Source organism: Rhipicephalus microplus, unplaced genomic scaffold, assembly GCF_043290135.1.
Source record: "Rhipicephalus microplus isolate Deutch F79 unplaced genomic scaffold, USDA_Rmic scaffold_286, whole genome shotgun sequence".
Classification (NCBI taxonomy): domain Eukaryota; kingdom Metazoa; phylum Arthropoda; class Arachnida; order Ixodida; family Ixodidae; genus Rhipicephalus; species Rhipicephalus microplus.
Window position 1 is genome coordinate 24,433 of NW_027464857.1, and position 23,848 is coordinate 48,280.

A 23,848-nucleotide genomic window follows, 5' to 3' on the forward strand; every position below is an offset into this window, starting at 1 on the left:
GACCAAAACTTAGGCGGTAGCGATTGGGACACGGTGAAGGCCGGAGTCGCGGAGCGCTTTCGGGATTGGGGCAAGAGGCGGGCGCGGGAGGAGCGCGCCGAGATCAAAGCGGTCTCTGACGCGATCCTCCTGCTCTCAAAGCCATTGTCCTGCGGCCTGGGGGTAACCGCGGCTCTTACTTCACTGCGCAAAGAATATAGAGTCCTGCTCCAGCGACGCTGGGACCGCTTGCGGGCCACAGCACGCGCAGAGCAGTGGGAAATGGAGGCTTGGTGCAGCAGAAATGTCCTTCGCAGACACTTGGCTAGGAAGAGCTCAGCGATAACCTCTTTGGTCGATCCTAACACAGGCGGCTTAGTGGAAACGCAGGACGAAGTATTAGAGGTGGCAAGACAGTTCTACAAAAACCTTTACGCCGAACCACCTCCCACTCCGTACTCGTTTCCTTTCACCAAAACTTACGAGGACTTTGATATTTGTGACACTCCCTTCGTCGAAGAGGAGGTGTTTGCAGCCCTTAAATCCATGAAGCATAATCGCAGCCCAGGTTCAGATGGTTTGACAGTCGAGTTTTATGTCAAGTTTTGGAGAGTTTTGGGGGGGCCTTTTACCACATTGGCAAACAGGCTTCTCCGTGAGGGGACCCTGTCAGCAACTCAAAGAGAGGGGCGGATCACTCTCCTGTGCAAGGATGAGACGAGACGCACCGACCTGAGAGCCTGGCGGCCCATCACCCTCTTGAACTGTGATTACAAGCTCATAGCTAAGTGCCTGTCCGTTCGACTCACTCCAGTGCTCAGTACTGTTTTGGGTCCGTACCAGGCGTGTTGTGTCCAAAATAGGTCGTGCCAACTTCATGGTTTCGCTATCAGGGACCTCATAGAATGGTCGAATTCTCGCAACCTAAGTGGAATCCTTTGTTCTTTTGATCAAGAAAAGGCTTTTGATATTATCAGTCACAAGTACATCTTCAATGTTTTAAAGCAGGCGGGCTTCAGTTCAAAGTTCATCAGCATGGTCAGGGCTCTCTACTTTCGTCCTAGTTCTGCTGTTGTCATACAAGATCGCGTCTCGGAGTCGTTCGGTGTGTGCCGTGGAGTCCGACAGGGTGACCCACTGTCGCCCGCTCTCTACGTGCTCGCATTCGAGCCGCTCTTGCAGAGGCTTTCTAAAGACACCAGCATAGGTAGATTTCCCCTTCCGCCAGGTTCCCCCCCGGTGGCAATGTTTGCCTATGCAGATGACCTCTCTATCGTCGTCCCGGACGAGGCAACTGTTTGCACCGTCTTGGACGTTATGGAGGGGTACTGCTCGGCGAGCGGCGCCAGAATAAATAAGTCAAAGAGCGCAGTCATGTATCTGAACTGTGCTCCCTCCAGTCCACGTCCTGTACATGGGCTCCCCATAAAGAAACGCCTACGTATATTAGGTTTCCATTTCGAGCCAGATGGCCTGACTACCGAAAACTGGCGGTTAGCAAGGCAAAAGCTTACTGATAGGATTGAGGAACTCGGTGCCTTGTCTTGTCCGCTTACAGCCAGGGCCACGATAATTCAATCACTGTTGTTCAGTTTCCTCACGTACATAGGTTCGGTTATGCCAGTTAAACCCCACACCAAAGTTATCTTGGAAAAGAAAGTTTTCAAATTCTTTTGGGGTCGTGCCGCTCCTTTTGTGGCGCGCCCCGTGTTGAAGTTGCGCAGGGACGAAGGAGGATTAGGTATTCCCGACCTTAGCGTTGTGACCACGGCATTACATGTTAAATGGACACGGGTAGCTCTTGAGTCAGATATGCTCCTTACTAGAAGCTTTGCGTCTTATTTCCTGAGTACCAGGCTGAGGTTGTTCTCGCCTGGGGCATTTTCGAATTCCGTGCCTCGGGCGGGAACGCCTTCTGCCTTCTATGCAGGGGCCGCTTCTACTTTGGCCCGTCTCCAAGAGGTCGACCCCGAGATAGATTTAGATTCAATCGAACTCCGCGAGTTAGTCGATAGACTCGCTCCGGAGTTACCCGAATGCTACAGAGAACACGACCTGTCCGAATACAGTCCTAACTGGCGGTTAATTACTGCCAGTTTCCTGGACGCCAAGCGCGCTACATTCATGTATCGCCTGGCCAGAGATCGCCTGCCTCTAAGCTTCAGGCCTTTCACAAGAATTGCTCAACGAGGAGTGTGCCCTTTTTGTGGCACTAAGGAGGACCTGGTTCACGTGTTCTCTCAGTGCGCACTACCAGCTGCCCTCCATCGAAGGATAGCTAGCTTGTTTGGCCACCCAGGTGTTCCTTTCAACACCGTTCGTTTTCTTCAACCCCTGTCGCGACAAGCGGCTAAGCAATACGTGCTTCTGCTTGTTGAGTGCTCGTACCAAGTGTGGGTTGCACGGTGCTGTGCCGTCTTTGATGGCAAGCGACCCGGGCTTCTCGAAGTGCTTGCAAAAGTACGGAAGGAGGTCTGGTTCGTTCTCCACCGAGAGTGGCAGCGCCTTGGTGCAAAGAAGTTCTACGAGACGTGGCACCGTCCGGCAGTGATTTTCAGTGAGGCAGGAGGGCAGATAACCATCAACTTTTAATGATGGCTTTCTCTAAGGCTCCACGACTAGGCCTAGTGAGCCAGTCGCCCCCGAGTTTGGTCTGTATGGTCTTTCACCCGAGTTTTGCATGTGCTAAGGTGATCCTGTCACCTTGTCGGGCTTTACCCGCAAGGTCCGTGTTGGCCCCTTCTGTAGGCTCGGCTACTTTACTCGTCGAGGCGGAAGGTGGTTCCCTTCTTCGAGAAGGACTAAGCCGGCTTTCAGCCGTGCCGGTTTCCGTGGGTACGTTTGGTTTGTGTGCAGCAGCACTGGCCTCTGCACCAAATAGTAGTCCCGTAGACCCCACAGGACGGATTGTGTCTCACTGCGCCCTTGTGGTGAGGAGACGGGCCATGACCGCAAAACGCCTCGCGCTGAGCGATAGCCCATCCGCACTGTGGGGGTGTTGTCGCAGGGTCTCAGCCGCGCGACAGTGTGAGGGCACGGGCACTTTGGTTGTGGTGACTGAAGTTACCGCGACCGAAGGCAGCACCGCTGCCACTTTTTTGGGTACGTCCGCTTTGCGTGTGGTGGCGAGAGCTACCGTGCCGAAGGGTAGCCCCTATGTCAAGTCTCGCTGGGCCCTAGTGGTCAGGAGACGGGCCATGACCGCAGCGCGCCCCATGCGCCGCGATAGCCCACCCTGCCAGGGTACGTTCACTTTGCGCGTTGCGACTGAAGTTGCTCCGCCGGAGGGTAGTCCCTTTGTCGGGCCTCCCTGGCTTGTATGCCGGGAGGCAGGCCGCGTCTGTTGGGCGCCTGGCGCCGAACGGTGGCCCCCTTGCCAGGGCATGGCCGTCTGCCCGAAACAAATCTTCCCCCCACACAGCCCTGGGGGGAGGGAGAGCCGGGACAGACGTAGGATGATGATGGGTTGATGAGTTAAGTGTGACTCTGGGACAAAGCGTTTCGGCGCCGCGTCTCCTTCCTATCTGACAACGGCTCTCGGCAACCGGCGTCGTACCAAGCGAAAAGCAACACCATGTCCGGACGTGGCAAGGGCGGCAAGGCGAAAGGCAAGAGCAAGACCCGTTCTAGCCGCGCGGGGCTTCAGTTCCCCGTGGGCCGTATTCACCGCCTCCTACGCAAGGGAAACTACGCCGAGCGCGTCGGAGCTGGCGCTCCGGTCTACCTGGCTGCCGTACTCGAGTACCTGGCCGCCGAGGTGCTCGAGCTGGCGGGCAACGCCGCTCGTGACAACAAGAAGACCCGGATCATCCCCCGTCACTTGCAGCTCGCCATCCGCAACGACGAGGAGCTGAACAAACTGCTTTCCGGCGTCACCATCGCGCAGGGCGGTGTGTTGCCCAACATTCAAGCCGTGCTTCTTCCAAAGAAGACGGAGAAGAAGGCGTAAGCGAGCACCCCTTCCGCGCGCTCGCCGCATTCCCCAAACGGTCCTTCTAAGGACCACCCAAACAGGTGACGCGGCCGTGTTTCGCTTCGCAGTCACGATGGCTCTGTTCGTACCCTCAAGCGTGTTTGTTTTTCTATACTTTATATATATTTCCTCGCGACATCAGTTAGCCACAAGTGCGCGACGCCAAATGCTGCAAAGAGACAACCAAATCACGCAGCTCGGCACCGAAAAAGACAGAAAAGAGCATGTAAGCGTTGTCATTTCTCATTAAAAAAAAAAAAAAAAAAGCTCCACACGTAACCGTCTATCCTTACGATGACACCTGAACGGGTCAGCACAGGGACAGAGTAAATTTAATACCTTTGAATAGAAAAACAAACGTAAGGTAAAAAAAAAAAAAGAGAGAGAGAGAGAGAGAACCCGCCGTTAGCGCATTCCATTTGGTGCTTCTAACACAATTTATTTCGTCTATCTTGCTAGGCAGCGCAGCCACTATTACACAGAACACACAACACAAGCGCTTAACTTCAACTAAACGTTTATTGCAAAAAAAAAAAAAAAAAAATTGTCCAGAATATGGCACAAAAACTTGTTCAGCTTCAAAAGAAATGAAAGGAAATGACACGCGATGATTTCGAGTGTGTTAGTGCACTCTCTATCGCGCTCACGCAGAAAGAACTGTTTTTTGGATGGGGTGATAGAGAATAACAGACAGTAATGTGCGGGACTGGCACGTGTGCTTTTTGTTGTCTACCTTTTACTATTCTTTTTCTCTGTTCACCCCCTTTATAAACTCTGACGTTTGCAATGAAAGTTCAGTTGAAGTTAAGCGCTTGTGTTGTGAGGTCTGTGTAATAGTGGCTGCGCTTCCTAGCGAGATGGATCCTTACCAACTGGCCCGATACAATTGTTTATTTCGTCTCTCGGTAAAACTTCATCACCTCCTACGAGTGCACCCAAAAGTTGCGCCGGGGTCCAGCAGCCCAAGTCACCATGGCGTTACGCAAACAGAAGCCCTCAAAAACACCTTACAAGCGGCGGGCAAAAAGGTAAACACATAAATGAAATTGACACACCACAGGGTCGCAGCACGGCTGCTGCACACACACCGACTGAAGCTAGCCTACCTTTTCTCTGTCTACTCATAATGATACACACTTTTACCTTGAATTTGTCAAAGCTGAGCCATTTCTTCGTAATAACGACGCGCCGACGTTCCGTTCTTCCGCGCGCTAGACAACGGCAGCCACGTACGTACAAAACATGACAGCAAAAGAGGGTGCGGCCGGAGTACGTGGCCTGGAGTGGTCTCGTAGCCAAAGCAGACACGTTGGTGGTCCTGAGAAGGACCGTTTGTTGTTGCTTGCCTGTCGACCGAAGCGCAGGGAGCAGCCCAACTTAGGCGCGCTCACCGCGAATGCGCCGAGCCAGCTGGATGTCCTTTGGCATGATGGTGACGCGCTTAGCGTGGATGGCGCACAGGTTGGTGTCTTCGAAAAGACCAACGAGGTAGGCCTCGCTAGCTTCCTGTAGGGCCATCACGGCAGAACTCTGGAAACGGAGGTCCGTCTTGAAGTCCTGAGCGATTTCCCGCACCAGGCGCTGAAAGGGAAGCTTGCGGATCAGCAGTTCGGTCGACTTCTGGTATCGGCGAATTTCACGCAGGGCCACGGTTCCAGGCCTGTAACGGTGAGGTTTCTTCACCCCGCCTGTGGCAGGGGCACTCTTGCGAGCAGCCTTGGTAGCAAGCTGCTTACGCGGAGCCTTGCCTCCAGTACTCTTGCGCGCGGTTTGTTTAGTTCGGGCCATGCTGCGTGCGTCCGATCACCTCGACTGACGGAGCGAAACTGCGCTCCTGCCGGAGATCGGCAAAAGCGGCTTCGCCGCACGACCCATCTCTCTCCCTCCCATTGGCCGAAGCGTGAGAACCCGTCCGCGTGCGAGCGCGGAAGCGTACGCCAGGATGCTGGCTGGCGCTCATTTTCGGGCAACCGTGCAGTTCGCGGCTGCAAAGAGGTACACCGAAACGAAACCACTACCGCTGTACAATACAGCCTGCTGCGCATTTCTTTCGCCTTCCAGGCAACACATCAATCGACGCTGTAGCTCGTCGCTTCCCGAAGCGGCGCGACGGAGTGCGAGACGCCACCATTCACGCCAACAGCGCGCATCGCACTAGAGCGCCTCGCATCACCGAGGGCAAATGCGCACTGCCACGCCAAAAAAACTTGCTCCTTGCGTTGTCGCTTATTTGCGACCATTACGTAGATGGGCGAAGACGACGAGAGACCACCGGCAGTGTTGGTATATGCATACACGTCCGCGCAACGACAAGGAGTAAAACGCAACAAAACATTCTAACACAAACACCCCGTACATCCAACTGCCACTGAGCGCGCCTACTTGCTCAATCGCAGACAGTAACGGGACTCAATTTTATCTTCCTTTCCCTCTTAAGAATCACTCATACATACTTGCCAAACTACTAGGTGCGCTCAATGGCGGTTGGATGTACGGGGTGTTTGCGTTCGAATGTTTTGTTTCATTTTTACTCCTATTCCCTCGATATGTCGTCTCACTCTGGCTTCCCTCATGTCTCTTTCTCTACACTTTTATTCCCACCCTTTTAATCCCCCCTCACCCCCCATCCCTTGTGAGCTACCGCTGAGGTGTCGCATCCTGATGCAGACAGTTTCGGGGCTCACTTTCCTCTTCTTTTCCATCTTACACATCAGCAATCCCCCCCCCCCCCCCCCCCCCAACCTCTAAGTGCTAAATATGTGGCACAAAAAGCAGGAAATGGACTCAATGAAAGGGTGAAAAATAATAATCATAATAGAAACGAAGATCAACACGCGCCTCAAAAAGCCCCATTCACTCCTCTTTCACATTTTCACGAGAAAATGAAGGTACACACATGGAGAACAATTTTTGTTATAGGTAGGCTTGCCTGAGCAGAACCACTGTCGTGCGCCTTGGTTACACATTCGACACGCCTCGTCCTGTGCGGAGGTGGGTGGGAAACCAAGGGTGCACTTGAAAATGCAATGCTCGTGGGTTGGTGTCGCCATCTGACGGCAGGCTCACGCGAGCGCGCCTTGCTTTCGAATTTCCCGCGCTCGAACCTCTCGCGTTTACATCATGGGCTAGTCCCCCCCCCCCCCCCCCTCTCGCGTGGGCGGCGAAGCCAGCCTCCCTAGAGTGACCACCTCTGCCGGCGAAATGGAAACACTTGTTGCGTAGCTGTCCGTCCAAGTAAAGCTTTCACAACTGCAGTGTTCGCAGCACCAGTACAGTACATGAGTGCCACTTCTATCAAGTGCAGCTTCCCTCAGCACGCTGCATGGGCAGCGCTTATTGTGTACTTGCTTCTGACTTGCGCAGAAATTCTGTTTAAACATCCCCTTCCACTTTTCTTTCTTTTTTTTTTGTATTTTGCAGCTCGGCAGCGCCAGGTGTGAAAAAAAAAAAACAAACAAAAATTATTAGGCGTGACAATGTACACAATGTGTTATTGAATGGGGCACTTCTGAGTGCACAGCGGGCGCGGTAAACACGACCAACCTGTCACAATCAATTTTTTCATTTGTAAGTACACATCCCTTCTTCGTCTGGGTGCCCCACGGTAGAACATAGTGCGTTTTTATTTATTTTGACACAACGTGACGCGATCGTGTAGTGGGCATTCCAAAGAAAAAAGCGAGTTCGTGCTTCCTGAGCATAGTCGTGTCTCCAAGAATGCAGTGACCAGGGTAGAACGCTGCGCTCGGCTTCTTCCTTCGCGCGATAAGGTAACTAGGCGACGTTCGCTTGACGGGCCCGTTTTAGCAGCTTGGCTTGCAGGAAGGAGAGGAAGAACTCGCAGATGCGGCGATTGATTCGTGCATGCAGACCCAGGAGAAAGACGACGACGCGAACGAAATGCGGTGAACGTGACAAGTACCCAGCGCGATCAAGCTACTACTACACGAGGTGCTGCTCACCTGAGCGATGACGCAATGATATTGCAAAGAGGGACGGACGGGTATGGCGAACCGCTGGGATCACACTGCCGAAGCATCAAGTGGGTAGCCCTGAAGAGGGCTGTTGTGTTCTCGTTGGCTGGCTGCAGGCGACGCCGCTGGCTTCTTAGCCTCCGAATCCGTACAGGGTGCGGCCCTGACGCTTGAGGGCGTACACGACGTCCATGGCTGTCACGGTCTTCCTTTTGGCGTGCTCGGTGTAAGTGACGGCATCGCGGATCACGTTCTCGAGGAACACCTTGAGAACGCCGCGAGTTTCCTCGTAGATGAGGCCAGAGATGCGCTTGACACCGCCACGGCGCGCCAGACGACGGATGGCCGGCTTGGTTATGCCCTGGATGTTGTCACGCAACACCTTTCGATGACGCTTGGCGCCACCCTTCCCCAGCCCTTTGCCACCTTTGCCACGGCCAGACATGACGGCTTCCGAAGTTTCTGCTTCTGCTTCGAAACGCGCCCGGAAAGCGAATGCTCGACACGATCGAGTCGCGGTGTCGGCGCCGGCCCGCGAGACTGAGGAGGAAGGCGAACGGCGCACGCCGGTTGGTCGGCGGCCAGCTCGTCTCTCTCTCCCTCTTTTCTTCGCGAGGAGCGCGTTGGCCGCGCAGGTTGCTGCACTGACTATTTTTCTGCACTACAAGATTGAATATACACGGCAAACATGCTTTCGTTTGTTTGTTTGTTTTTAATTCTTTTCTCGTTACTGTTGCTAAGTTTCTTGCCCATTCATTCACGCACCCTTCACTGCTGCAAAATGGCGTATCAGTCGTATCAGCTGCCCCAGCGGCAAGGAGACATCAAACCGAGTAAGCGACAATTCATGTACGCGTACGTACAAGCCCAGCGGATACAACGCGTTCGCTAAAAAACGTTTCATCGTGTCCACTGAACATGACACACGCAATATTTGTCAAAACTCACAGCTGCAACAGCTCACCTGTGTGCCGCACGTAAATAAACTGCACACTTAACACTTTGCGACTACTCGTCCCCGGCGTGTGCCCCCCCCCCTCTTTTTTTTTTTTCTTTTCTATGTTCTCGCTTTCTCTCTAATCACATCAATGCCTCATTTGCACGCACGAAACCCGTTTCACGGCGTCACTTTGACGCCATTCTTGTCGCCAAACCAAGGGACTAACACACGCGGTCCGGGCACGGCCTCATGGCCGGAAATTTCTAAACAAAGCGTGCTCGCGTTGTTGTGGACGCCGGCACGTGAAATTCGGCAAAGTAACAGCACCTTTGGCTGGCTACGCGTGTCTCAAATTTTACTGTGGCAGCTCCACTACATATCGCGATACGGCAGTTTCACCGAAGCCACGCAACGCGACCGCGCTCATTTCAGCATTCACGGGGACGGCAGAGAGTGAGAGCGCACCTCCTCTCGGGCGCGCCTCTCCTCCCGTAAACACGGACTGTCAAGCGGTCCGGTCGCAGCGAAGTTTCCCCATCTCCTTGCGGGGTGGTTCAACACCTGCCCGTTTCAAGTGCACGGTTGCACTGTGAGGAACCCTGCAAGGGTCACGCAATTACAGGCAAAACAGCCCTAACTCTAAAGCGCCTTACATAGGACGAGATTGGAGCGTAAAATGCACCACCCTTTATGCATTCTTTCTTCTTTACAGCGTTGGAAGAGTGTTCGTTCGCTGCATGTTTTACGCATGCGTACTTTCGCTTACATAATACCTTCGGAGGCTGACAACCTGTTAAGTAATCTATCAACGACTATCCGGACGGCATCAGCTGTGCAAAGAAGATTTGCAGTTGGCCTTCCAGAGCCGTCCAGAGCACACAAAGTAGGTCTACACATCGTGGCAACCAATATTTCGAAAAAAGTGAATTGCGTAGTATTATAAAGAATACAACTTTCAGAATGAGCAAAACTGCTTGGTTTGACCAAAGTACAAAGAGGTGCGATTTATACCACATCGATCCATTTATTGAATTAAAAATTACGCTGGCATTAGATAGAATATCGGAAACTCTAATTGACCGATTGAGGCTAGGCACGGCATACACAAAAACATTTGTTTTTTTTTTTTCTTTGCACAGACACGGCAGAGCTGAAAGTCCCGAATGCGAATGCGGATTGATAGATGAAGACGTATGTCACCTTCTCGTAGACTGTCCACATCACGAGACGCCGTCTTAAGTCCGAACAGTTGGCATTAGACCGCAGACCGTTTAACATGAAGAAACTTCTGGGTCCGTGGCCTACTCGAGTTTTACAGTCGCACGCTTTAAAAGCATCAACACGTTCTTTACAAGACAGCGGGATTGCTGATAAGTATTAAGAAATAACGAACTTTCATTTGTAACAAATGTACTTATTATGTACAGTATCACGTGACTCTCATCATGTGTGTGTTGTGAAATGAATGACGTGTCGACAATTATGTACACACGAGCGAATGCATCTTTATACGGACCAGACGTGTGCTCTACTGTTTTGTGCTGGTGGACCGAATATTATCGAGGGACATTATATCAGAGACTTCATTCATTGACTTTCGAACATTTACTTACCATTGTGTTCTGATATGTGCGTATAAGTGTAAGTGTGTCTTTGCATATCTCTGCCCGAGTTTTCTACTTTCCATGCACTGCTTTGTACGTTTTGCTTCAAGATACGTGTTCAAGTTTAACTCAACGGCCAAGGAGTAGCCGGCGCCATAATGGTGCGCCGACATCTCCTTACATATCATATCAATAAGAAAAAAAGATGCGCGCCAATGCCCATCTATTGTATTCCCTTCTCACGTGCCCCAATACCAAACTGCGCGTGCCATTTCTGTGGTGCAAGTGTGTTTAAGTAGTCGCAGTTTCATCTTTCACAATCATGAGGGTTCCCATATTGAAAGTATTCCTTCCCCGAACTTGTGGCAGGGACGCACGATGCGAAATTACAAAATGATCGCGCTTGAAAGCTTCATACAAATGCACTGTCGACCCGCCGAACATAGTCAGTAATCTAAAACAAAGCGGAAATAAACGGTGCGTCCGCTCATTCATTTAAGGTAAGTTTCCCACCACATTCCGAATGGAACGTACCACTCATTTGTGCCTAGCACAGGCGCATTTGTTCTTTCGAAGAGAACACAGTGTTCCGCTACACCGTGTGATTATGTAAACGTCAAGCCGAGCAGTGTCGTTTGCTGGCCGGCCTGGCTATGTTTCTTTCGGCGACGCGCAAACGGAGCACTCGGTGCGAAAACGGGAAATGCCCATACCTCGTGTCGACCGCCTTTCTTTACTGGATTTCGTACTTCTTTGTGCACTATATAAATCACCTGCGTGGTACCCCTGTCATGCGTACGCACAGTTTTGTTTTTTCCTTCACTCGGGCTGTCGATACTTTGCTTTCGGACAATAATTAGCATGCAGTCCGCCGCCACGCTTTTCTGCTTCTACAGCTATTGTCACATGCGTCTATATATTTCTCCCCTATCTTTTCTTGCATCAATGCTTCCGCACATTTTTCACCGCGCCACGCACTTTAAGCTACATTCACTCCTCCTACAGTCTCGAAACGGGCCTGCCCTGCGCTCTCAAGAAATAAATGCCCCAATTTCGTAAACAAATGAATGGCGTGGCAGAGAAGGAACTCTGCGCTGTCTGATGAATGTGGCTGTACCCTTCACATCGGGCGGCAGCTATCACCACCTAGCCATAATGCTGACCTAACAAACAGCTACATTTATCTTGTTTTTTTTCTCTCTTTAAATAGTGAAGTATAGGACCGCGGTGCTTTGCAGTGAATGGTTTAGTTTTCACTCTTGCCTTGACTTTAGCCACCAATAAGATAACCACCTTCTAGTTAATTCTACCCGCCTAAAGTCTATTTTGCCCTCCCCCGTCTCTAAACCCCGGTGCTTTTGAAAAACTCTGCGCCATCATTCTAAACTATAAGGTGAAGCCCTTTACATAGCATTATCAAGTGTTCGGCAGTTTCCTTCTCTCCGCATGCACTGCATACCGTGTATACCCCTTCATATTTGGCCCGACATGTCGGAGTTGCTCGGGCAAGCGCTGACGCGAGTTTCCTATTCTATCATTTCCCAAGAGCTGAACACACTCGAGTTCATGTTACCTTTTTTTGAGAGAAGCGGCCACCTTCCCCCTGTTTTTTTTTTTTTTTTTTAATTACCACGCTCCTGGTTTTGTTTTCCCTCCATTACCGTACTTGTGGCACTTTTCTCCGCGCACTCGGTCTTCTCTAATTTACCTGTTCAACCTCCCCGAGCACACACGTCGAGCGCGGCACACCAACGCTCCTGCTAGCGGTGTTCAACAGAGAGAAGAGGATGGATTCGGAGCCGAATCTCTCAGCACAACCCCTATGCCGACGCAGACAATTTGGGTGGCTCTGAGAAGAGCCGTTGATTTGTCGTTGCTCGCTGTGGCCCACGACGCACGCCTACTTGGAGCTGGTGTACTTGGTGACGGCTTTTGTACCCTCGGACACCGCGTGCTTGGCCAGCTCTCCGGGCAGCAGCAGGCGCACCGCGGTCTGGATCTCCCGGCTCGTGATGGTCGAGCGCTTGTTGTAGTGAGCAAGGCGTGACGACTCGGCGGCGATACGCTCGAAGATGTCGTTCACGAAGCTGTTCATGATGGACATGGCCTTGCTGGAGACACCAGTGTCGGGGTGCACCTGCTTCAGCACCTTATAGATGTAGATGGAGAAGCTCTCCTTCCTGCGGCGCTTCTTCTTCTTCTTGTCCGTGGCGCGCACATTCTTCTGCGCCTTGCCGGCCTTCTTGACGGCTTTGCCAGACGGTTGGGGAGGCATGATTTCACACAACACGCACGCGAGACCAGAGTCGAATGCGCGTGTCCCCCCGTCTCGCCGCGCTTAAATATGAGCGAGGGGTGTTGACGAGATCAGCACAACGCGCGCGCCCCATTGGTTCGCACGGCTTCTCTCTCTCACACTCTCATCCGTTCCCCGCGAGCGGCGGCGCGCGATGGTGGCAACGGAAACCATTCGAGCACGGCTCTCATCTCAGAAGGCAGCAGCTTTCTTGTTTTCGGCAACCGGCGTCGTACCAAGCGAAAAGCAACACCATGTCCGGACGTGGCAAGGGCGGCAAGGCGAAAGGCAAGAGCAAGACCCGTTCTAGCCGCGCGGGGCTTCAGTTCCCCGTGGGCCGTATTCACCGCCTCCTACGCAAGGGAAACTACGCCGAGCGCGTCGGAGCTGGCGCTCCGGTCTACCTGGCTGCCGTACTCGAGTACCTGGCCGCCGAGGTGCTCGAGCTGGCGGGCAACGCCGCTCGTGACAACAAGAAGACCCGGATCATCCCCCGTCACTTGCAGCTCGCCATCCGCAACGACGAGGAGCTGAACAAACTGCTTTCCGGCGTCACCATCGCGCAGGGCGGTGTGTTGCCCAACATTCAAGCCGTGCTTCTTCCAAAGAAGACGGAGAAGAAGGCGTAAGCGAGCACCCCTTCCGCGCGCTCGCCGCATTCCCCAAACGGTCCTTCTAAGGACCACCCAAACAGGTGACGCGGCCGTGTTTCGCTTCGCAGTCACGATGGCTCTGTTCGTACCCTCAAGCGTGTTTGTTTTTCTATACTTTATATATATTTCCTCGCGACATCAGTTAGCCACAAGTGCGCGACGCCAAATGCTGCAAAGAGACAACCAAATCACGCAGCTCGGCACCGAAAAAGACAGAAAAGAGCATGTAAGCGTTGTCATTTCTCATTAAAAAAAAAAAAAAAAAAAAGCTCCACACGTAACCGTCTATCCTTACGATGACACCTGAACGGGTCAGCACAGGGACAGAGTAAATTTAATACCTTTGAATAGAAAAACAAACGTAAGGTAAAAAAAAAAAAAGAGAGAGAGAGAGAGAGAACCCGCCGTTAGCGCATTCCATTTGGTGCTTCTAACACAATTTATTTCGTCTATCTTGCTAGGCAGCGCAGCCACTATTACACAGAACACACAACACAAGCGCTTAACTTCAACTAAACGTTTATTGCAAAAAAAAAAAAAAAAAATTGTCCAGAATATGGCACAAAAACTTGTTCAGCTTCAAAAGAAATGAAAGGAAATGACACGCGATGATTTCGAGTGTGTTAGTGCACTCTCTATCGCGCTCACGCGGAAAGAACTGTTTTTTGGATGGGGTGATAGAGAATAACAGACAGTAATGTGCGGGACTGGCACGTGTGCTTTTTGTTGTCTACCTTTTACTATTCTTTTTCTCTGTTCACCCCCTTTATAAACTCTGACGTTTGCAATGAAAGTTCAGTTGAAGTTAAGCGCTTGTGTTGTGAGGTCTGTGTAATAGTGGCTGCGCTTCCTAGCGAGATGGATCCTTACCAACTGGCCCGATACAATTGTTTATTTCGTCTCTCGGTAAAACTTCATCACCTCCTACGAGTGCACCCAAAAGTTGCGCCGGGGTCCAGCAGCCCAAGTCACCATGGCGTTACGCAAACAGAAGCCCTCAAAAACACCTTACAAGCGGCGGGCAAAAAGGTAAACACATAAATGAAATTGACACACCACAGGGTCGCAGCACGGCTGCTGCACACACACCGACTGAAGCTAGCCTACCTTTTCTCTGTCTACTCATAATGATACACACTTTTACCTTGAATTTGTCAAAGCTGAGCCATTTCTTCGTAATAACGACGCGCCGACGTTCCGTTCTTCCGCGCGCTAGACAACGGCAGCCACGTACGTACAAAACATGACAGCAAAAGAGGGTGCGGCCGGAGTACGTGGCCTGGAGTGGTCTCGTAGCCAAAGCAGACACGTTGGTGGTCCTGAGAAGGACCGTTTGTTGTTGCTTGCCTGTCGACCGAAGCGCAGGGAGCAGCCCAACTTAGGCGCGCTCACCGCGAATGCGCCGAGCCAGCTGGATGTCCTTTGGCATGATGGTGACGCGCTTAGCGTGGATGGCGCACAGGTTGGTGTCTTCGAAAAGACCAACGAGGTAGGCCTCGCTAGCTTCCTGTAGGGCCATCACGGCAGAACTCTGGAAACGGAGGTCCGTCTTGAAGTCCTGAGCGATTTCCCGCACCAGGCGCTGAAAGGGAAGCTTGCGGATCAGCAGTTCGGTCGACTTCTGGTATCGGCGAATTTCACGCAGGGCCACGGTTCCAGGCCTGTAACGGTGAGGTTTCTTCACCCCGCCTGTGGCAGGGGCACTCTTGCGAGCAGCCTTGGTAGCAAGCTGCTTACGCGGAGCCTTGCCTCCAGTACTCTTGCGCGCGGTTTGTTTAGTTCGGGCCATGCTGCGTGCGTCCGATCACCTCGACTGACGGAGCGAAACTGCGCTCCTGCCGGAGATCGGCAAAAGCGGCTTCGCCGCACGACCCATCTCTCTCCCTCCCATTGGCCGAAGCGTGAGAACCCGTCCGCGTGCGAGCGCGGAAGCGTACGCCAGGATGCTGGCTGGCGCTCATTTTCGGGCAACCGTGCAGTTCGCGGCTGCAAAGAGGTACACCGAAACGAAACCACTACCGCTGTACAATACAGCCTGCTGCGCATTTCTTTCGCCTTCCAGGCAACACATCAATCGACGCTGTAGCTCGTCGCTTCCCGAAGCGGCGCGACGGAGTGCGAGACGCCACCATTCACGCCAACAGCGCGCATCGCACTAGAGCGCCTCGCATCACCGAGGGCAAATGCGCACTGCCACGCCAAAAAAACTTGCTCCTTGCGTTGTCGCTTATTTGCGACCATTACGTAGATGGGCGAAGACGACGAGAGACCACCGGCAGTGTTGGTATATGCATACACGTCCGCGCAACGACAAGGAGTAAAACGCAACAAAACATTCTAACACAAACACCCCGTACATCCAACTGCCACTGAGCGCGCCTACTTGCTCAATCGCAGACAGTAACGGGACTCAATTTTATCTTCCTTTCCCTCTTAAGAATCACTCATACATACTTGCCAAACTACTAGGTGCGCTCAATGGCGGTTGGATGTACGGGGTGTTTGCGTTCGAATGTTTTGTTTCATTTTTACTCCTATTCCCTCGATATGTCGTCTCACTCTGGCTTCCCTCATGTCTCTTTCTCTACACTTTTATTCCCACCCTTTTAATCCCCCCTCACCCCCCATCCCTTGTGAGCTACCGCTGAGGTGTCGCATCCTGATGCAGACAGTTTCGGGGCTCACTTTCCTCTTCTTTTCCATCTTACACATCAGCAATCCCCCCCCCCCCCCCCCCCAACCTCTAAGTGCTAAATATGTGGCACAAAAAGCAGGAAATGGACTCAATGAAATGGTGAAAAATAATAATCATAATAGAAACGAAGATCAACACGCGCCTCAAAAAGCCCCATTCACTCCTCTTTCACATTTTCACGAGAAAATGAAGGTACACACATGGAGAACAATTTTTGTTATAGGTAGGCTTGCCTGAGCAGAACCACTGTCGTGCGCCTTGGTTACACATTCGACACGCCTCGTCCTGTGCGGAGGTGGGTGGGAAACCAAGGGTGCACTTGAAAATGCAATGCTCGTGGGTTGGTGTCGCCATCTGACGGCAGGCTCACGCGAGCGCGCCTTGCTTTCGAATTTCCCGCGCTCGAACCTCTCGCGTTTACATCATGGGCTAGTCCCCCCCCCCCCCCCCTCTCGCGTGGGCGGCGAAGCCAGCCTCCCTAGAGTGACCACCTCTGCCGGCGAAATGGAAACACTTGTTGCGTAGCTGTCCGTCCAAGTAAAGCTTTCACAACTGCAGTGTTCGCAGCACCAGTACAGTACATGAGTGCCACTTCTATCAAGTGCAGCTTCCCTCAGCACGCTGCATGGGCAGCGCTTATTGTGTACTTGCTTCTGACTTGCGCAGAAATTCTGTTTAAACATCCCCTTCCACTTTTCTTTCTTTTTTTTTTTGTATTTTGCAGCTCGGCAGCGCCAGGTGTGAAAAAAAAAAAACAAACAAAAATTATTAGGCGTGACAATGTACACAATGTGTTATTGAATGGGGCACTTCTGAGTGCACAGCGGGCGCGGTAAACACGACCAACCTGTCACAATCAATTTTTTCATTTGTAAGTACACATCCCTTCTTCGTCTGGGTGCCCCACGGTAGAACATAGTGCGTTTTTATTTATTTTGACACAACGTGACGCGATCGTGTAGTGGGCATTCCAAAGAAAAAAGCGAGTTCGTGCTTCCTGAGCATAGTCGTGTCTCCAAGAATGCAGTGACCAGGGTAGAACGCTGCGCTCGGCTTCTTCCTTCGCGCGATAAGGTAACTAGGCGACGTTCGCTTGACGGGCCCGTTTTAGCAGCTTGGCTTGCAGGAAGGAGAGGAAGAACTCGCAGATGCGGCGATTGATTCGTGCATGCAGACCCAGGAGAAAGACGACGACGCGAACGAAATGCGGTGAACGTGACAAGTACCCAGCGCGATCAAGCTACTACTACACGAGGTGCTGCTCACCTGAGCGATGACGCAATGATATTGCAAAGAGGGACGGACGGGTATGGCGAACCGCTGGGATCACACTGCCGAAGCATCAAGTGGGTAGCCCTGAAGAGGGCTGTTGTGTTCTCGTTGGCTGGCTGCAGGCGACGCCGCTGGCTTCTTAGCCTCCGAATCCGTACAGGGTGCGGCCCTGACGCTTGAGGGCGTACACGACGTCCATGGCTGTCACGGTCTTCCTTTTGGCGTGCTCGGTGTAAGTGACGGCATCGCGGATCACGTTCTCGAGGAACACCTTGAGAACGCCGCGAGTTTCCTCGTAGATGAGGCCAGAGATGCGCTTGACACCGCCACGGCGCGCCAGACGACGGATGGCCGGCTTGGTTATGCCCTGGATGTTGTCACGCAACACCTTTCGATGACGCTTGGCGCCACCCTTCCCCAGCCCTTTGCCACCTTTGCCACGGCCAGACATGACGGCTTCCGAAGTTTCTGCTTCTGCTTCGAAACGCGCCCGGAAAGCGAATGCTCGACACGATCGAGTCGCGGTGTCGGCGCCGGCCCGCGAGACTGAGGAGGAAGGCGAACGGCGCACGCCGGTTGGTCGGCGGCCAGCTCGTCTCTCTCTCCCTCTTTTCTTCGCGAGGAGCGCGTTGGCCGCGCAGGTTGCTGCACTGACTATTTTTCTGCACTACAAGATTGAATATACACGGCAAACATGCTTTCGTTTGTTTGTTTGTTTTTAATTCTTTTCTCGTTACTGTTGCTAAGTTTCTTGCCCATTCATTCACGCACCCTTCACTGCTGCAAAATGGCGTATCAGTCGTATCAGCTGCCCCAGCGGCAAGGAGACATCAAACCGAGTAAGCGACAATTCATGTACGCGTACGTACAAGCCCAGCGGATACAACGCGTTCGCTAAAAAACGTTTCATCGTGTCCACTGAACATGACACACGCAATATTTGTCAAAACTCACAGCTGCAACAGCTCACCTGTGTGCCGCACGTAAATAAACTGCACACTTAACACTTTGCGACTACTCGTCCCCGGCGTGTGCCCCCCCCCTCTTTTTTTTTTTTCTTTTCTATGTTCTCGCTTTCTCTCTAATCACATCAATGCCTCATTTGCACGCACGAAACCCGTTTCACGGCGTCACTTTGACGCCATCCTTGTCGCCAAACCAAGGGACTAACACACGCGGTCCGGGCACGGCCTCATGGCCGGAAATTTCTAAACAAAGCGTGCTCGCGTTGTTGTGGACGCCGGCACGTGAAATTCGGCAAAGTAACAGCACCTTTGGCTGGCTACGCGTGTCTCAAATTTTACTGTGGCAGCTCCACTACATATCGCGATACGGCAGTTTCACCGAAGCCACGCAACGCGACCGCGCTCATTTCAGCATTCACGGGGACGGCAGAGAGTGAGAGCGCACCTCCTCTCGGGCGCGCCTCTCCTCCCGTAAACACGGACTGTCAAGCGGTCCGGTCGCAGCGAAGTTTCCCCATCTCCTTGCGGGGTGGTTCAACACCTGCCCGTTTCAAGTGCACGGTTGCACTGTGAGGAACCCTGCAAGGGTCACGCAATTACAGGCAAAACAGCCCTAACTCTAAAGCGCCTTACATAGGACGAGATTGGAGCGTAAAATGCACCACCCTTTATGCATTCTTTCTTCTTTACAGCGTTGGAAGAGTGTTCGTTCGCTGCATGTTTTACGCATGCGTACTTTCGCTTACATAATACCTTCGGAGGCTGACAACCTGTTAAGTAATCTATCAACGACTATCCGGACGGCATCAGCTGTGCAAAGAAGATTTGCAGTTGGCCTTCCAGAGCCGTCCAGAGCACACAAAGTAGGTCTACACATCGTGGCAACCAATATTTCGAAAAAAGTGAATTGCGTAGTATTATAAAGAATACAACTTTCAGAATGAGCAAAACTGCTTGGTTTGACCAAAGTACAAAGAGGTGCGATTTATACCACATCGATCCATTTATTGAATTAAAAATTACGCTGGCATTAGATAGAATATCGGAAACTCTAATTGACCGATTGAGGCTAGGCACGGCATACACAAAAACATTTGTTTTTTTTTTTTTCTTTGCACAGACACGGCAGAGCTGAAAGTCCCGAATGCGAATGCGGATTGATAGATGAAGACGTATGTCACCTTCTCGTAGACTGTCCACATCACGAGACGCCGTCTTAAGTCCGAACAGTTGGCATTAGACCGCAGACCGTTTAACATGAAGAAACTTCTGGGTCCGTGGCCTACTCGAGTTTTACAGTCGCACGCTTTAAAAGCATCAACACGTTCTTTACAAGACAGCGGGATTGCTGATAAGTATTAAGAAATAACGAACTTTCATTTGTAACAAATGTACTTATTATGTACAGTATCACGTGACTCTCATCATGTGTGTGTTGTGAAATGAATGACGTGTCGACAATTATGTACACACGAGCGAATGCATCTTTATACGGACCAGACGTGTGCTCTACTGTTTTGTGCTGGTGGACCGAATATTATCGAGGGACATTATATCAGAGACTTCATTCATTGACTTTCGAACATTTACTTACCATTGTGTTCTGATATGTGCGTATAAGTGTAAGTGTGTCTTTGCATATCTCTGCCCGAGTTTTCTACTTTCCATGCACTGCTTTGTACGTTTTGCTTCAAGATACGTGTTCAAGTTTAACTCAACGGCCAAGGAGTAGCCGGCGCCATAATGGTGCGCCGACATCTCCTTACATATCATATCAATAAGAAAAAAAGATGCGCGCCAATGCCCATCTATTGTATTCCCTTCTCACGTGCCCCAATACCAAACTGCGCGTGCCATTTCTGTGGTGCAAGTGTGTTTAAGTAGTCGCAGTTTCATCTTTCACAATCATGAGGGTTCCCATATTGAAAGTATTCCTTCCCCGAACTTGTGGCAGGGACGCACGATGCGAAATTACAAAATGATCGCGCTTGAAAGCTTCATACAAATGCACTGTCGACCCGCCGAACATAGTCAGTAATCTAAAACAAAGCGGAAATAAACGGTGCGTCCGCTCATTCATTTAAGGTAAGTTTCCCACCACATTCCGAATGGAACGTACCACTCATTTGTGCCTAGCACAGGCGCATTTGTTCTTTCGAAGAGAACACAGTGTTCCGCTACACCGTGTGATTATGTAAACGTCAAGCCGAGCAGTGTCGTTTGCTGGCCGGCCTGGCTATGTTTCTTTCGGCGACGCGCAAACGGAGCACTCGGTGCGAAAACGGGAAATGCCCATACCTCGTGTCGACCGCCTTTCTTTACTGGATTTCGTACTTCTTTGTGCACTATATAAATCACCTGCGTGGTACCCCTGTCATGCGTACGCACAGTTTTGTTTTTTCCTTCACTCGGGCTGTCGATACTTTGCTTTCGGACAATAATTAGCATGCAGTCCGCCGCCACGCTTTTCTGCTTCTACAGCTATTGTCACATGCGTCTATATATTTCTCCCCTATCTTTTCTTGCATCAATGCTTCCGCACATTTTTCACCGCGCCACGCACTTTAAGCTACATTCACTCCTCCTACAGTCTCGAAACGGGCCTGCCCTGCGCTCTCAAGAAATAAATGCCCCAATTTCGTAAACAAATGAATGGCGTGGCAGAGAAGGAACTCTGCGCTGTCTGATGAATGTGGCTGTACCCTTCACATCGGGCGGCAGCTATCACCACCTAGCCATAATGCTGACCTAACAAACAGCTACATTTATCTTGTTTTTTTTCTCTCTTTAAATAGTGAAGTATAGGACCGCGGTGCTTTGCAGTGAATGGTTTAGTTTTCACTCTTGCCTTGACTTTAGCCACCAATAAGATAACCACCTTCTAGTTAATTCTACCCGCCTAAAGTCTATTTTGCCCTCCCCCGTCTCTAAACCCCGGTGCTTTTGAAAAACTCTGCGCCATCATTCTAAACTATAAGGTGAAGCCCTTTACATAGCATTATCAAGTGTTCGGCAGTTTCCTTCTCTCCGCATGCACTGCATACCGTGTATACCCCTTCATATTTGGCCCGACATGTCGGAGTTGCTCGGGCAAGCGCTGACGCGAGTTTCCTATTCTATCATTTCCCAAGAGCTGAACACACTCGAGTTCATGTTACCTTTTTTTGAGAGAAGCGGCCACCTTCCCCCTGTTTTTTTTTTTTTTTTTAATTACCACGCTCCTGGTTTTGTTTTCCCTCCATTACCGTACTTGTGGCACTTTTCTCCGCGCACTCGGTCTTCTCTAATTTACCTGTTCAACCTCCCCGAGCACACACGTCGAGCGCGGCACACCAACGCTCCTGCTAGCGGTGTTCAACAGAGAGAAGAGGATGGATTCGGAGCCGAATCTCTCAGCACAACCCCTATGCCGACGCAGACAATTTGGGTGGCTCTGAGAAGAGCCGTTGATTTGTCGTTGCTCGCTGTGGCCCACGACGCACGCCTACTTGGAGCTGGTGTACTTGGTGACGGCTTTTGTACCCTCGGACACCGCGTGCTTGGCCAGCTCTCCGGGCAGCAGCAGGCGCACCGCGGTCTGGATCTCCCGGCTCGTGATGGTCGAGCGCTTGTTGTAGTGAGCAAGGCGTGACGACTCGGCGGCGATACGCTCGAAGATGTCGTTCACGAAGCTGTTCATGATGGACATGGCCTTGCTGGAGACACCAGTGTCGGGGTGCACCTGCTTCAGCACCTTATAGATGTAGATGGAGAAGCTCTCCTTCCTGCGGCGCTTCTTCTTCTTCTTGTCCGTGGCGCGCACATTCTTCTGCGCCTTGCCGGCCTTCTTGACGGCTTTGCCAGACGGTTGGGGAGGCATGATTTCACACAACACGCACGCGAGACCAGAGTCGAATGCGCGTGTCCCCCCGTCTCGCCGCGCTTAAATATGAGCGAGGGGTGTTGACGAGATCAGCACAACGCGCGCGCCCCATTGGTTCGCACAGCTTCTCTCTCTCACACTCTCATCCGTTCCCCGCGAGCGGCGGCGCGCGATGGTGGCAACGGAAACCATTCGGATTCGCTCGCAGGATTTCAAGCTGGACGGTTGTGCCCTCGCGATCTCCGACTTCAGCGTAGCTCCCGCCGACTGGTTCGCCCTCCGCGGTCTCCTGATGCCGTGTAGCTCTCGCATTGTGGCACCCCGCCCTTGGACTGCTTCGACCGGATCCCCACTTTCCTATCTCCTTCTTTTTCCTCTCGTTGGCTGTCTTCTTCTGCTTCTACTTTCCTTCTATTCTTTTTATCCCTCCTTCCCCCCACCCCTATAAGGCACTGCGCCGTGTCGCCTGAAGGCAGACAGAAATTAGGTGCCTTTTTCCTCTTCATTGTAACCACTACCAAACCATTCGAGCACGGCTCTCATCTCAGAAGGCAGCAGCTTTCTTGTTTTCGGCAACCGGCGTCGTACCAAGCGAAAAGCAACACCATGTCCGGACGTGGCAAGGGCGGCAAGGCGAAAGGCAAGAGCAAGACCCGTTCTAGCCGCGCGGGGCTTCAGTTCCCCGTGGGCCGTATTCACCGCCTCCTACGCAAGGGAAACTACGCCGAGCGCGTCGGAGCTGGCGCTCCGGTCTACCTGGCTGCCGTACTCGAGTACCTGGCCGCCGAGGTGCTCGAGCTGGCGGGCAACGCCGCTCGTGACAACAAGAAGACCCGGATCATCCCCCGTCACTTGCAGCTCGCCATCCGCAACGACGAGGAGCTGAACAAACTGCTTTCCGGCGTCACCATCGCGCAGGGCGGTGTGTTGCCCAACATTCAAGCCGTGCTTCTTCCAAAGAAGACGGAGAAGAAGGCGTAAGCGAGCACCCCTTCCGCGCGCTCGCCGCATTCCCCAAACGGTCCTTCTAAGGACCACCCAAACAGGTGACGCGGCCGTGTTTCGCTTCGCAGTCACGATGGCTCTGTTCGTACCCTCAAGCGTGTTTGTTTTTCTATACTTTATATATATTTCCTCGCGACATCAGTTAGCCACAAGTGCGCGACGCCAAATGCTGCAAAGAGACAACCAAATCACGCAGCTCGGCACCGAAAAAGACAGAAAAGAGCATGTAAGCGTTGTCATTTCTCATTAAAAAAAAAAAAAAAAAAGCTCCACACGTAACCGTCTATCCTTACGATGACACCTGAACGGGTCAGCACAGGGACAGAGTAAATTTAATACCTTTGAATAGAAAAACAAACGTAAGGTAAAAAAAAAAAAAGAGAGAGAGAGAGAGAGAACCCGCCGTTAGCGCATTCCATTTGGTGCTTCTAACACAATTTATTTCGTCTATCTTGCTAGGCAGCGCAGCCACTATTACACAGAACACACAACACAAGCGCTTAACTTCAACTAAACGTTTATTGCAAAAAAAAAAAAAAAAAAATTGTCCAGAATATGGCACAAAAACTTGTTCAGCTTCAAAAGAAATGAAAGGAAATGACACGCGATGATTTCGAGTGTGTTAGTGCA

General features: G+C 51.7%; 3 protein-coding genes across 3 annotated transcripts; all 3 read left to right on the plus strand.

Annotated features, from left to right (window-relative positions):
* The first annotated feature begins 414 nt into the window (after positions 1-414).
* Positions 415-3,928, plus strand: LOC119182245 (histone H2A). The gene has a single exon (XM_037433312.2). The coding sequence runs from the start codon at positions 3,554-3,556 to the stop codon at positions 3,926-3,928; it is 375 nt and encodes a 124-aa protein (XP_037289209.1). The 5' UTR covers positions 415-3,553.
* Positions 3,929-12,943: 9,015 nt separating this feature from the next.
* LOC142793155 (histone H2A-like) lies at positions 12,944-13,395 on the plus strand. The gene has a single exon (XM_075885753.1). It carries the CDS (start codon positions 13,021-13,023, stop codon positions 13,393-13,395), a length of 375 nt encoding a protein of 124 aa, XP_075741868.1. The 5' UTR covers positions 12,944-13,020.
* An 8,989-nt stretch (positions 13,396-22,384) lies between these two features.
* Positions 22,385-23,194, plus strand: LOC142793154 (histone H2A-like). The gene has a single exon (XM_075885752.1). It carries the CDS (start codon positions 22,820-22,822, stop codon positions 23,192-23,194), a length of 375 nt encoding a protein of 124 aa, XP_075741867.1. The 5' UTR covers positions 22,385-22,819.
* The last annotated feature ends 654 nt before the right edge of the window (positions 23,195-23,848 follow it).